Raw genomic sequence first — 13,735 nt, forward strand, 5'->3', positions numbered from 1 at the left:
GGCAGCATAAACTGGTTAAACTGGTTATACATACTTCCACAAATTCCTAATGAAGGAACATCTGCTACAAGGCAAGTATTTTCTAAAAGACAAGATATAATGTAGCTCATCCACATAGAATACAGAGTTTTATACTATAGGCAATCTAGTTATCTAGTGCTAGTAGAATAATAATCCCTTGTATGTTGGATAAATTGAAAATTGTTGAATTCATACTCATGAATAATTCAAGTTTAGAAAATTTCATCAAAATGCATCATATTCCATCTTTTGGACTGAATGTTATACACAGTTTTGGAACTATTTCTCTCCTCTCTTTCATCAGAGACGATGTTGGAATCTACACTAATGAAGAATAACTCACTGTGTGGTATTTTAGATTAGAATACAAATATGCTGAGAGATGTTTCTTTAAAGAAGGATATTTATAACACTTCTCAGAAGCAATACTGTATAAATATAGGTTATTAGGGTTCTCTGTCATTTCAAGTTTCATTATATTGCAGATTCCTCAAAGCCAACTCGAGTGTTATCCAGGTTTTAAATTTTAAAGCACTAAAAAATTACTAAAAATTTATCTAGTCAATTTCCATAGATTGGCAGCTCCTTTCTTCTGTCATTATTATTCACACACACACACACACACACACACACACACAACCAACAAAGGTATATAGGCAGTTTCTCCCATATATACCCTCACCTGTAGTGCCTCTGCTGGCAACCACAGTGAAACTCTCACCTGTTTTCTGTGATCCAGTTGTGCCAATGCAGGCCATAGGACATCAAGCCACTCAGTCACTGAAGGATCAGTAATTTCACACCTGTGTATCCTTCAATCATTTCCCAGCAGCCCCTCTCCAGATGATGACTTCCACATTTGAACAATTAATATGAAAACTAGACTACCACAGGGACCTGCTTGCACTGTTAATAACTAGTTCCTTTGAACCAGTATTTAAAATGGTGTAAGCGCTCACATAGGCAGGACAAAACCTTTGTTGCCACTATTTCAGAGAGTAACAAAATCCTAGTGCAGGCAGGCCTCAAGTGCACTGATGCCCCAAGAAGAGCGAGGCCTCATTCAAAAGGACTTGCTTGACACTTGCATCCTTTTAACTGGTTTCAGAGTAGCAGCTGTGTTAGTCTGTATCCGCAAAAAGAAGAACAGGAGTACTTGTGGCACCTTAGAGACTAACAAATTTATTAGAGCATAAGCTTTCGTGGACTACAGATCACATCTGGGATTGGGAGTAGGCATCCTGCCCTGTAGCAGACGAAAAGCATCCTCTCTTTCAAGTCAAATGTGGCCTGCCAAGTCTTCCTGTGTGGCCCACCAGTTCACCTTAAAAAAAAGTTTATAATTAAATTCATGAACAGTGAAGCGCTGCGGATCATTTATAATGATTTCCTTAGTAAGTAACTTAATGGCAGTGCTTAATTTGTAATGAAAGAGGTGCCGGCGCTCAGCCCCAGCAAGCCCTGGCTCAAATTAAGCAATGGCTGGGCAGCCAGAGAGCAGCGGCAGTTTATCAGAATAGCCAGAATCTAGCCATCTATCTTTTAACGATATTTGGATCAATGTCTCTCTGAGAATCTGGGTTTTCTACCATGAACATTATATAAAAAAAAAAACAAAAAAAACCACAATACTGCAATCACCTGACAGATGAACATCTTCACCAGTATATGTGCCTTGCCCTGACCTCTTACAAATCACTCTTCAAAAAACTTACTAGAAATCATCGATGTCACCTCCCCCATTAGATATTGTCACAAATACAGGTAATAATGTTGATTTATAAACTTGGTTAAAAGACAAAATACTAATACTTACATTGCAATAATGGTCTTTACTGGCAGCTGGGTTTTTTTGTTTTTGTTTTTTTTGTCAGCCTTCTATGCAAATGGCCCAACTCTTATCATAAAATTCTCAAATCAACCCACAGGTAGATCTAATTGAGTGATCTATCTAGATCACTGATATAGAGTTTAGACTTCTTTCTGCCCACCTAAAAGGACAGGACCATTCTGTTCTTTGTATGCCACTATTTACAGAAGCCGCAACTGTCCAACCCAAAGGTGTTGGTTTCTGGCAGTCACATGCCATGCTAAAGACAGCTAGCATCATCACCCTCTATGACATGTTTGTGTGTCAGTTCTTCCTGCAACACCGTATCATCTGCACTATCCAGGTGCCCCTGTGAACTCTCCAGCTAGCATTTGGAGTTTAATGCATTCTTCCCAGATCCCATAGTACATTCAAGGGATTTCACCTGCTTGGCTGTTCCAAGATTAAGACTTCCAGTCAGTTCACAGAATTGACAGTTTTATCTCCAAGGATTGTGGGCTAGGGGTCATGCCAAAGTCTAACGAACTAGGTCTTGGAAAGATACGGGGCACGCCTACACTGCAAAACAAAAACACTACACAAACCCTGCAACAGTGAGTCTCAGAGCCTGAGTCAACTGACACGGGTCACAGGGCGAAAGATAGCAATGCAGATGTTCCTGCTCAGGCTGGAGCCCAGGCTCTGAGAACCACCGTCGTCTCCAGGGTTGAGCTTCAATTGAGTTCAAACTGACTGACACGGGGTGGGGTGTTTTTTGGGGGTAGGGGAGCAGATCAGGGGGGGTTGGTTTGGGGGGGGAGGCATAGTACCCTAGGGGATGTCTAAGTGCATCCCTAGTTTAGGTGGATGATTTGTTCCTCGTTTGAATTCCATGTGAACAGTTAATGTTCTGTTATCTGTTCCATGGAATCAAGTTCTTCACCCATCAGAGTTGGTTACCCTCTCCCCTCAGTACACAAGAGTCCAGTTTCCAAAAGAATTTCTGTGGACTAAATCTGTTTCAGGCACGGGACCTCTGAAGTTCTTCTTTGGTGATCACTGCTCATAGAGACTGGACAAGCCAGTTATCTTAAGTAGGAGACTAGCGATCTTCACTCTGATTGCTGCTACCATTATGACAAAGGTTAATAAGAGGTGGGGGGAAAATAATGACTTATCCGGGTAATGGAGCACATGCTATTTCATCTGCCTGAATTTTCCCCTTCCAGGCTTAAGCCACTCTAGAAAAATATAAATGTAGTTAGCATTCATGGCAAGCTAAGTGGTCACTAACTTATTTTTGTGCCTCAGATTTTACTCACTTTTGTGGTCTAATAAATCTTTAGGCAAGACACTGGAGTCCAGGGAATGAGAGGAGAATTTAGCACAGACTGTAACTGTGAAGTCAAGCCTTGGGAGTTTCAACCATAAGGAATTATCCTCTGTGGTTACCTTTTAAGTCTTTCCAACATTTAGCCAAAGTCAGCTTAGCATTTGGGGATTCCCAGCAGGATCACGCCATCTTGTGAACAAGGATATGAATCAATATCATTTTTCAGGAAAGAAACCATTCCCTTTACATAAAGAAGTACTGGAGAGCTGCTTAATGAGAGTCTGACAGTTCACAAACACATTTTTAATAGACCTTTCTGGCGTTCTTAGTAGCATCCTGAGTGGAGCATCTATTTTCTCTTCCAGCACCTGATAAGAGTGCACACTTAAGTGATATTTTGCAAAATGCTCTCCTCCCCCGGATTAGCTCAATCATTGTAAACTGGCCTGAACCACAAAGGTCAGGACTGTTTGGATCCAGGGCTTTGGTTATGGACAGCTTCTAGTTTAAATCAGGATATTATGAGTTGAAGTTTCAACTTTGTCCACATATTAGATTAATTATTGCAAGACATATCACAAAATTGCTCAAGTGCACTATGGCACAATGGAGGTATTGAAGTGGACGGAATGACAGCCTAATGTTAGGGAGTCTGATAACAAGGTTCCTTAGATGAAAAGTCAATTGTAAAAAAGTTCTGCATTATCTGAGCCTATTACAAACTGCTTTTTTGGGGGGGGATGGAGGGGAAGGGGCGCTAAGATTATAAATTCACATCCTATCTAGCCTGGAAGACTGTATGACGACTGAAAGAAAAGGGAAAAAAAGAACTAGTAAAATGATACCACCACAAAAGCTAAGAGAGTGAAGATTCATATACTGTGACGGTAAGTGTTTTAAAGTTTTGAACACTTATGTGATGATTCTGGTCATGGTCACTTAATGGGTTTTAATCTTAAAAAAAATGTAACCCAACCCCTTACCCTTTCATGTCTTCTTTATTCACTGTGAAGCAGCAAAATTTTCAAACAAGTGTACCCCAACTACATTTTTAAAAAAATCCTTTCCAGGTCACCATTAATTCTTAAAGTTATGTAAAATGCCAATAAAAGACTAGAGCTTCTTGTCAATGACAATGTTTATAGGAACATTTTCAAGTATGCTTGCTTATACACTATTTTGACTATTCAGCATGTAGAAACTACTGTCAAGCAAATGGAAAAAGATGGTCCCATTGCACCTCCTTTCCAGATCCATTCCACAGAAGAATATGAGAAATAAAACCCCCTACATAAAGTTACTATAGATAATCTATTTTTCTAAACATGAGGACCTCCCTTCTAAAATAAAGGTATATCAATATACACAAAAGACATTTATTTGTTTTTGAGGGAGGACTGGTCTAAAATGGTATATCAACTAATACAAAAAATAGATAGATTGTACCTTCCACATTCTGGGGGGTCTTAAAAACCTAGACTAACATTTTAGTAAGAGAAAAATACACCAGTCATTAAATGTGGGACTCTCATAAATTCTGTGTCTGCTGAATGCCACTTGCTCATATGATTTATAAATCTATGCGGGAGCACCCAGGATATTGCCGTGCCTAACTCAGCTTCTTCTGAAGTCAATGCAGAGCTAGACCAGTGCTGAGTGTTTTTGAAAATCTCACCCTTATTCAGGAAGGGGGCAGAGGCAGCAAACCGTCTCATATGCCCTGAGGAATCTTATGTATTATATCACAGTATCTCTCCAAGGGATTGGCTACAATTGAGAGTTAGAGCACATTAAAGCAGCCCCGGGTGCCCTAGCTCACTACCCGTCCACACTGGCAAGGCACGTAGGGCGCTCTGACTCCAGGGCTACAGCACTCCTGGAACTTCACCTCGGCGAGAAGATTAACACTTGGTGCGCATTGGCTGAAACGCCTGGGTGTCAGTGTGAACGAGGTGTTGCATTACTGCGCTCTGATCAGCCTCCAGAAACGTCCCATAACCCCCTTAAGTCAAGTGGTCACTCTTGTCATTGTTTTGGAATCACTGCAGGCATGCCGATATGCCCTTTGAAAGCTCCGTTTCTGACAGCCAGCATGCTTATTCCAAGACAAAGCAACCATTACTGTGGAATGCTGGGGGGGGGGGGGGAGGAGAAGAGGTAGGCGGTCTGTTTTGCTGTCTGACATGCTCTCAGCCCCCCCAAAAACCCACTCTCTCTCCCCCCACATACACACAACATGCTCCCTGTCACACACCACTCCACCCCTCCACCCCACCCCCCTCATTTGAAAAGCACATTGCAGCCACTTGCATGCTGGGATAACTACCACAATGCACTGCTCTCTGTGACTGTTGCAAGAGCTGCTAATGTGGCCACGCCAGTGCGCTTGCAACTGTCAGTGTGGACAGATTGCAACGCTTTCCCTACTGCACTCTACGAAGGCTGGTTTAACTCAAAGCGCTCTATATCTGCAAGTGTAGCCATGCCCCAAGTTCCTGAAGTCCTAAGTCCAAGTTTTAAAAAGTGACTAGTGATTTTGTGCGCCTAAGTGGAGGCATGTTCACGAGGCCTGATTTTCAGAAGATAGGGATTCACCAGTTTCTTAAAAATCAGGGTCCTTTAAAGCATCTCCATTTGGGCATCCAAAATCATTAGTCATTTATGAAAATGTGGGCCCAGCATTTAATATAGGTAGCCAAGTCTTTATTGTTCTATTAACATCCAAGAAATGCATCTTGGTTCAAAGCAGAAAGGCGTGATATCTAGGATACAATGAAGTGAAATATAATTTCCCATTTGTGGAAAAACAGTAGGAATTTAAAGCTCAAAGCTTGATTCCACCCTGATACATGGTCTGGCAAGACCTGCAATAAAGCAGAGAGCCAGCAGCTTAGTGAGACACACTTGACCGAACAGCTGGCCACTAAGAATAGGTTTACAAATGAGGAGAAAATTGGGCACTGAAGAAAGCAATAAAAACAGAACTCATAAGAGCACTGGAAATTGTGCCGACATCCTTTGCTTAACTCAGCTTTTACGGACAGCACAGAAGTAACATGCATTTAAGCACACAAATTCCAGTCCAAACCCTTCTCCAAACCAGTAGCCCCAAAGCAGTTCAGAAATGACAGCATTTACACTGGGGACAGAGACTCAACAACAAAGTATCTATTTGATAGCTAGTAGTTTTGATAAAGGATTAAGGTTGGGGAAAGCATTAATCTGGTCGTGCCCACTGCTTAAAATTATTAGTTTCTGAATTGCAGGGTGGACTTTTAGACTTTTCCTGGCTTTGTTCAGAGTTCAGACTGAAGGAGCCTATTCTGAATCCTGACTCAGTAGTGACATGATAGAAGTCTGTTCAAGGGTGATCTACAAATACAAAATGTGGATTTTTGTCCTTTTTTGCTTCTTTACATAGTAGACCTGAATGACTACTTTCAAAAGATTATTTTTCTACTTATCTCTAAACATTAGAAATTCAGGTACTGTCAGTTTTAGAAGATGCTTCAGGAATGTTTCCACTAACAAATTTTTCAAAAGTTTCCCCATCATTGCCAATGCTTTCTGCTCCAGCTGTGTCAGCGATTTTGGTAGCCCTTGTATGGACAGGTCACCAGCTGCTGCAGCTATTTTAACTACTATGTCAGAGAATGCTTGTAATAGCCAGCATCCTAGCTACATAAGATTCACAACATTACTAAGCATGGTGAGGCTGAATAAGTAATATAACAAAAAGTGTTCCCTACAATAGACATCCCCAAATAAAGACTAGAGAACCAGTGATTTCATCATACTGCAAGTCAAGAATGAAAGTTGAACAATTGGAAGGGGAAGGGATTTTTAGTTTCAAACTCTTGTTTGCTTTTGTTAGCAACAGTTTTACCTTCATACTAAACAACAGTTTGGATACAGGATATCTTTGTTCAAGATTCAGCACTCCCAATCCCTCAATTAAAATGTTAGAACTCACAACAAACAAGAGGTTTTCAAGTAAAACCAGACCTGATATTTCCATGATAAACGACGAGCCAAGAAAAAACAATCAAATGAATAAACCACCACACAGACAAACTGCCAGGCTTGCTTCACAAACCATAAAGCAGCAAAGAAAGGAACAATTTCAATTTAAAAAAAAGTCCTCTGGTGCTAACTTCTAAAACAAAACAAGACAGAAAGGATCACCTTGTGCATTGGCACTCAATTGGGACTCAGGATATCCAGGTTAAATTCCCAGCTCTGCCACAGACTGCTTGAATGATATTAGGCAAATCACTTACTCTTTCTGTGCCTCAATAGAATGGGGTTAACAAAACTGCCTTTTGTAGGTCTTGTCTATGTAGACCGTAAGCTTCTGGGGACAGGCAGGGGCTGCCTCTTAGGCCACCTCTACACTACCCGCTGGATCGGCAGGTAGTAACCTATCGGGGATCGATTTATCACGTCTCATCTAGATGCGATAAATCAATCCCCGAATCAACGCCCGTACTCCACCTCAGCAGGAAGAGTAAGCGGAGTCGACGGGGGAGCTGCAGCGGTCGACTTGCCGCCGTGAGGACGGCCAGGTAAGTCAAACTAAGATACTTCGACTTCAGCTACGCAAATAGCGTAGCTGAAGTTGCGTATATTAGATTGATCACCACCCCCCCCCAGGGTAGAACAGCCCGTACTAACAGATAGTTATACTGAAGTCCCCAATCATAGGGCCTATAGCTACTACAGTAAGAGGTGATAAACAGTAAGTTAGAAGATCTTTACTAACATTTCAAAGATATCCTGCACTCAATGTTTAATTAAACAATGACATGGATGAAATAGGAAGTGTGCATATCTTCTTTTTTGCTGCTTAATGCATAGGTAGCAGCCCTGAATGCTTTTCTCACCTCTCAAAAGTAGAGTGGGATGGCATTTCCTACTTCTTTTCTAACCTTGCAAATGTCAGAAGTCATTGTCTTCCTTCTTTTATCAGTCGACTCCTTCGAAGACTAGACAAGTGGAGAGGATGCTTTGAAAGAGAAGGGGTGTTTGAATCTAAGAGATTTTTCTCTGATTCAAAAAGGCACCTTTCCCCCCCAAATCTATTCATATTCATTACTGGTAGAAGAGACAATGTGCTGCACACATACTGAAAAGAAAAGCAAAGCCCTTTGAATGTATTTTACATGGATAAAACTGGCCAATCCTCATAGCTGATGCTGAGCCAGGCTCTTATTTTGGTTCAAATGTGAAGTAAATTGTTTCTTGTTTCCAAGCAGTCTCTCTTTGGGTCTGATTCTTAATGGAGATACAAAATAACTAAGGGCTTGGGGAGAGAAAAGAATCTGTGTCCCATTGGCAGGGGAAAATACCTTAGGGACAGACTAGAATAGAAACACTACAGCAACTATTTGTACTCTAATGAAATGTACATGCCACCCATCCCCCATTTTTAATTTTTTTAAGACTCCAAATACTATGCCACGTATTTAAGTGTCAGTATCATATTCCAATGAAAAAAAGGTAGAAATAAAGAACTAGAGCATTTTTGCCTACAAACTATAGGATAGCCTCATAAGCTATAGCAACAAGAATAAAATGCCGATTTCACAATCTTTTAAAATAAAAACAAAACAGTGAACCTTTTTGGTTTTCACAGGATTGTTTTAAATAACTTGGCTGGAAGAAAAAACTATTGTAGAAAACCTGCATTACCTAATCACAAAATATAGTCTTATTAAATCTGACAGCAATATTGTGAATGACAAAACCAAGCTGGTGGCACTGTGAAAGAACAGAAAGAGTTGCATACTCTGTTTAATTCACTTTTTACTTCAGGAGTCTGCAGGTGTACAATTTCTATTGCCATGAATGCAGAAGCTCAATACTTAGCTGGAATCTGAAGTTATTATATAATCCTGAGCTATCAATACAAAACAAATTCTAAACCTTTACATCCGACATGTCTAGGACAGAGATAAGAATATGCTTCACTTCCTCGAGAAGATGGAGGTGAGGGGCAATGTGGAATTAAATCAGCAAAACTTTGCATAATTCAAGACTACACAGCGACTTGGCAATACTGTCCATTTCCCTTCCTCTCCCCACTAAAATGACAAGTGATAATCATAGTATCATAGAAGATTAGGGTTGGAAGAGACCTCAGGAGGTCATCTAGTCCAAACCCCTGCTCAAAGCAGGACCAACACCAACTAAATCATCCCAGCCAGGGTTTTGTCAAGCCAGGCCTTAAAAACCTCTAAGGATGGAGATTCCACCACCTCCCTAGGTAACTCATTCCAGTGCTTCACCACCCTCCTAGTGAAATAGTTTCCTAATACCCAACCTAGACCGCCCCCACTGCAACTTGAGACCATTGCTTCTTGTTCGGTCATCTGACATCACTGAGAACGGCCAAGCACCATCCTCTTTGGAATTCCCCTTCAGGTAGTTGAAGACTGCTATTAAACCCCCTCTCACTCTTCTCTTCTGCAGACTAAACAAGCCCAGTTCCCTCAGCCTCTCCTCGTAAGTCATGTGCCCCAGCCCCCTGATCATTTTCGTTGCCCTCCACTGGACTCTCTCCAATTTGTCCACATCCTTTCTGTAGTGGGGGGCCCAAAACTGGATGCAATACCCCAGATGTGGCCTCACCAGTGCCAAATAGAGGGAAACAATCACTTCCCTCAAACTGCTGCAATGCTCCGACTAATGCAGCCCAATGTGCCATTAATCTTCTTGGCAACAAGGGCACACAGAAGACTCATATCCAGCTTCTCATCCACTGTAATCCCCAGGTCCTCTTCTGCAGAACTGCTGCTTAGTCAGTCGGTCCCCAGCCTGTAGCAGTGCATGGGATTCTTCCATCCTAAATGCAGGCTCTGCACTTGTCCTTGTTGAACCTCATCAGATTTCTTTTGTCTAGGTGACTCTGGACCCTATCCCTACCCTCCAGCATACCTACCTCTCTCCCCAGCTTAGTATCATCCGCGAACTTGCTGAGGGTGCAATCTATCCCATCATCCAGATCATTAATAAAGATGTTGAACAAAATCAGCCCCAGGACCGACCCTAGGGCACTCCGCTTGATACCGGCTGCCAAGTAGACATCGAGCCATTGATCACTACCCATTGAGACCGGTTGTCGATTAATCGCAGTTAATTCATATAATTAACTCAAAAAATGACTCATGATTTATTCGCAGTTTTAATCGCATTGTTAAACAGTAGAATATAAATTGAAATTTATTAAATATTTGGATGTTTTTCATAATTGAAATCAATATATTTAAAAATGTAGAAACAATACAAAATGTACTGTGCTCACATTTTTTATTACAAATATTTGCACTGTAAAAATAACAAAAGAAATAGTATTTTTCAATTCACCTCATACAAGTACTGTAGTGTGATCTCTTTATCATGAAAGTGCAACTTACAAATGTAGATTTTTTTTTGTTATATAACTGAACTCAAAAACAAAACAATGTAAAACTTTAGAGCCTACAAGTTCAATCAGTCCTACTTCTTGTTCAGCCAATCGCTCAAACAAGTTTGTTTACATTTGCAGGAGATAATGCTGCCCGGTTCTTGTTTACAATGTCACCTGAAAGTAAGAACAGGCGTTTGCATGGCCCTGTTGTAGCCGGCGTCGCAAGGTATTTACATACCAGATGCGCTAAAGATTCATGTGTCCCTTCATCTTCTTTCTTTTGTCTGTTAATTTACAATGAGAGATCTTCAAAGCAAGGACAATGTCTATTTTCATTCTATAAAGCAGGGGTTCTCAAACTGAGGGTCGGGATCCCTCACGGGGTTGTGAGGTTATGTGGGGGGGGGTCGCAAGCTGTTAGCCTCCACCCCAAACCCTGCTTTGCCTCCGGCATTTATAATGGAGTTAAATATATAAAAAGTGTTTTTGATTTATAAGTGGGGTCACATTGAGAGACATGCTGTGTGAAAGGGGTCACCAGTACAAAAATTTGAGAATCACTGCTATAAAGCACCATGCAAAGTTACAGTATTATATAAAATGAATAATAACCATTTTCACGAGTGTTGAAAAATCAACAAGGACACAGATTTTAAGATGAAGTAACACTTAATCCAAAGATTTACATTCAGGCGTTAACAATGGATTACCCAAAACATACAGTCACCCACCTCTAACCAGCCACACACGGTCAAAATTTCCCCCTTTCATTAAAAACTAACAAAAAACATGAATCATAACAAACATTAATTGAAAATGGTTTGGTTGTATTTGGTGAATGATAAAGTATTAACCTGCATATCATTCTTTTACATAAAGAGCTTAAAAACTTAAGTTTTAAGTACTAGAAATTATGCTCTAGTTCTAACAAAGTCTGAAACGGCATCTTTAATCCAGTTGGTATAATTTCTTTCGCTGTTGTCACAGAACACTAGAGTTAGTTTACAGACAATCAGCTGAATGCATAGATTTATATTTTGCATATTCTCTAGTCTCCTCACACACATATCACCACCTCCTTTCATATAAAACATCAATTCTAAAATTTTGCATCCACTTATAGAAACAATCACTAAGAATGACACCTATTGTTTTCCCAATTGAGATACTCAGCATCTCTCTATGAATCCCTCCTTGTGCCACAAGTTTTGCAGTGTCCACATAAAATAATCTTCAGAATGTCTCTCCCCTCCTTCCCCACCCAAAGAAGTTTGAGAGTCTTTGGTTTGACAGAGTCCTTCAGGTAAGCCGTTTTATTTGCAGAAGTAATATATTGTTGCACAAAGGTCACATAAACAGAAAACAACTATTTCCAGATATAAATGTGGGTCTTAAGAGCCAAGGCTTCTTTTGGCCAGCTTCCTGGTAAATGTCACCTTTAGCAATGAGGTTCCACTTCTCTTTAATGGTAGTCTGGCAACATAAATCAGGCCTGCAGTCCAGGAACTCATATCACTCTCTCTCTCTCGGACAGTCTTTCCCTCAACTGGCTTGGTATGCCCCCAAGTTTTTAACAGACCTGTAAAAATGCCAGCCAATCAGAGGGCAGCACACTTCCTGAGCTTGCTTCAGAACTTACCTCACACAGATACTATTCTCTCTTTCCCAGTTGCTTTCTGGGAAACCAGCAGTCATGGGTTTCCCTCTGAAAACCCTGTGGCTGATCATAGCCTCCCGACCCTTGTTAAATAGTTAGAATTGTATTACATGCTGTGGCTGAAGGCTGAAATGCCAGATTAATATCCGCTCCTGATTAGTTCTCTTACCCATTCAATCATGGCAGGTTCTTCTCACAAAAATATTAGCACAAAGGTAGGCAACAACATTTCAAAGAAGATGAAGAGCATTAGATATATGAAACCTAGCATTAATTGGTTTGTGATTTACATCTAAGCTCTGAGTAGGGAAGGTGTTATTTCCACTTTACAGAAAGGTAATAGAAACAGAGATGTTTAGTGACAGCCCCCACTCGCCCAGTTCACACAAAGCCAGCAACAGAGGTGGGAAAATCCTTGAGATATGTATATACTCAAAGGTGCTGGAACTTGGGGTGTGGCAGTATCTCTTGGCTTGAAGTGGTTTCCATCATATACACAATTTACAGTTTTGTTCAATAACTTTCAGCACCTCCACTATAAAAATTGTTCCAACGCCACTGTCTACACTGCATTTAAACATACATAGCTGGCCCATGTCAGCTGACTTAGGCTCATGGTGCTCGAGCTATAGGGCTGTAAAACTGTATTATAGTTGTTTGGGGTCTGGCTGGAATCCAAGTTCTGGAACCTCACGAGGGTCCGGCTCCAGCTGGAGTCCAAGCTCTAGGACCCCCACGAGCCCAAACCCGAACATCTACACCACAATTTTACAGACCAGTAACTTGAGCCCAAGTCAGTAGATATGGATCAGTCACAGGTATTTAAATGCAGTGTAGACATAATCTCAGTCTCCTGACTCCATCCCCTGCTCTCACCTTAAGGTAGCTCTTACACTAAAAAGGGTTTGCTGGTATAACTTATACTAGTTCCCCTAGAGAAATAAGCTATAACTGCAAAAGCACTTTTATGCCATTATAATTGCATCTACATTACAATTTTTATCAGTACAGAATGTAGCAAAAAACAAAAATGCCACGCTCCCAACTGACACTGCTATACTACAAAGAGTTTCCAGTGTAGACCAGGCCTGAGGCAATGCTTCCTACTCTACACCCTAAATTTCTTTATTTCCATAGGGTTACAATAGTGTTAAAATACAAATACAAGAACATTTAAGAGACAGCCCAAGACAATGCAATTTATCAGAGACTACATTTAGCCCAGGAGACCAGTAGCTGTTACCACTTTAATCCAACAAAATAACTATTCCTCAGTAAAAAGACTATACTGGACATTTCTTCATCAAGCTACTTGCTTCCATTGATGCCTTTAGCAAATGGATTATTTCAGTAAAAAAATTCAGTCTACATACTTGTACACTATGCCCCTTTTCCCCTCCCCCGTCACTTTCAATCCAAGTCTTTCAGAATTGGCTATTGTTAAAACATTTAAACAGCCAGAACTTTGTCCTACTTTAATATGCCTTCCATGCTATACTTTAGTCA

General features: G+C 40.7%; 1 protein-coding gene across 5 annotated transcripts in view; it reads right to left on the minus strand.

The window, feature by feature from the left end:
- Positions 1–13,735, minus strand: part of TANC1 (tetratricopeptide repeat, ankyrin repeat and coiled-coil containing 1) — a 227,856-nt gene that overhangs the window by 179,203 nt on the left and 34,918 nt on the right. Inside the window, exon 2 of one of the 5 annotated variants that reach the window (XM_054043621.1) lies at positions 743–1,345. The exons of the other annotated variants lie outside the window; for them this stretch is intronic. Within the exon in view, the coding sequence (XP_053899596.1) occupies positions 743–786 (44 nt within the window). The 5' untranslated portion in view covers positions 787–1,345. The remainder of the gene's footprint in view (positions 1–742; positions 1,346–13,735) is intronic. 5 annotated transcript variants of the gene reach the window in all.

Source organism: Malaclemys terrapin, chromosome 11, assembly GCF_027887155.1.
Source record: "Malaclemys terrapin pileata isolate rMalTer1 chromosome 11, rMalTer1.hap1, whole genome shotgun sequence".
In the NCBI taxonomy this organism is placed as follows: Eukaryota; Metazoa; Chordata; order Testudines; family Emydidae; genus Malaclemys; species Malaclemys terrapin.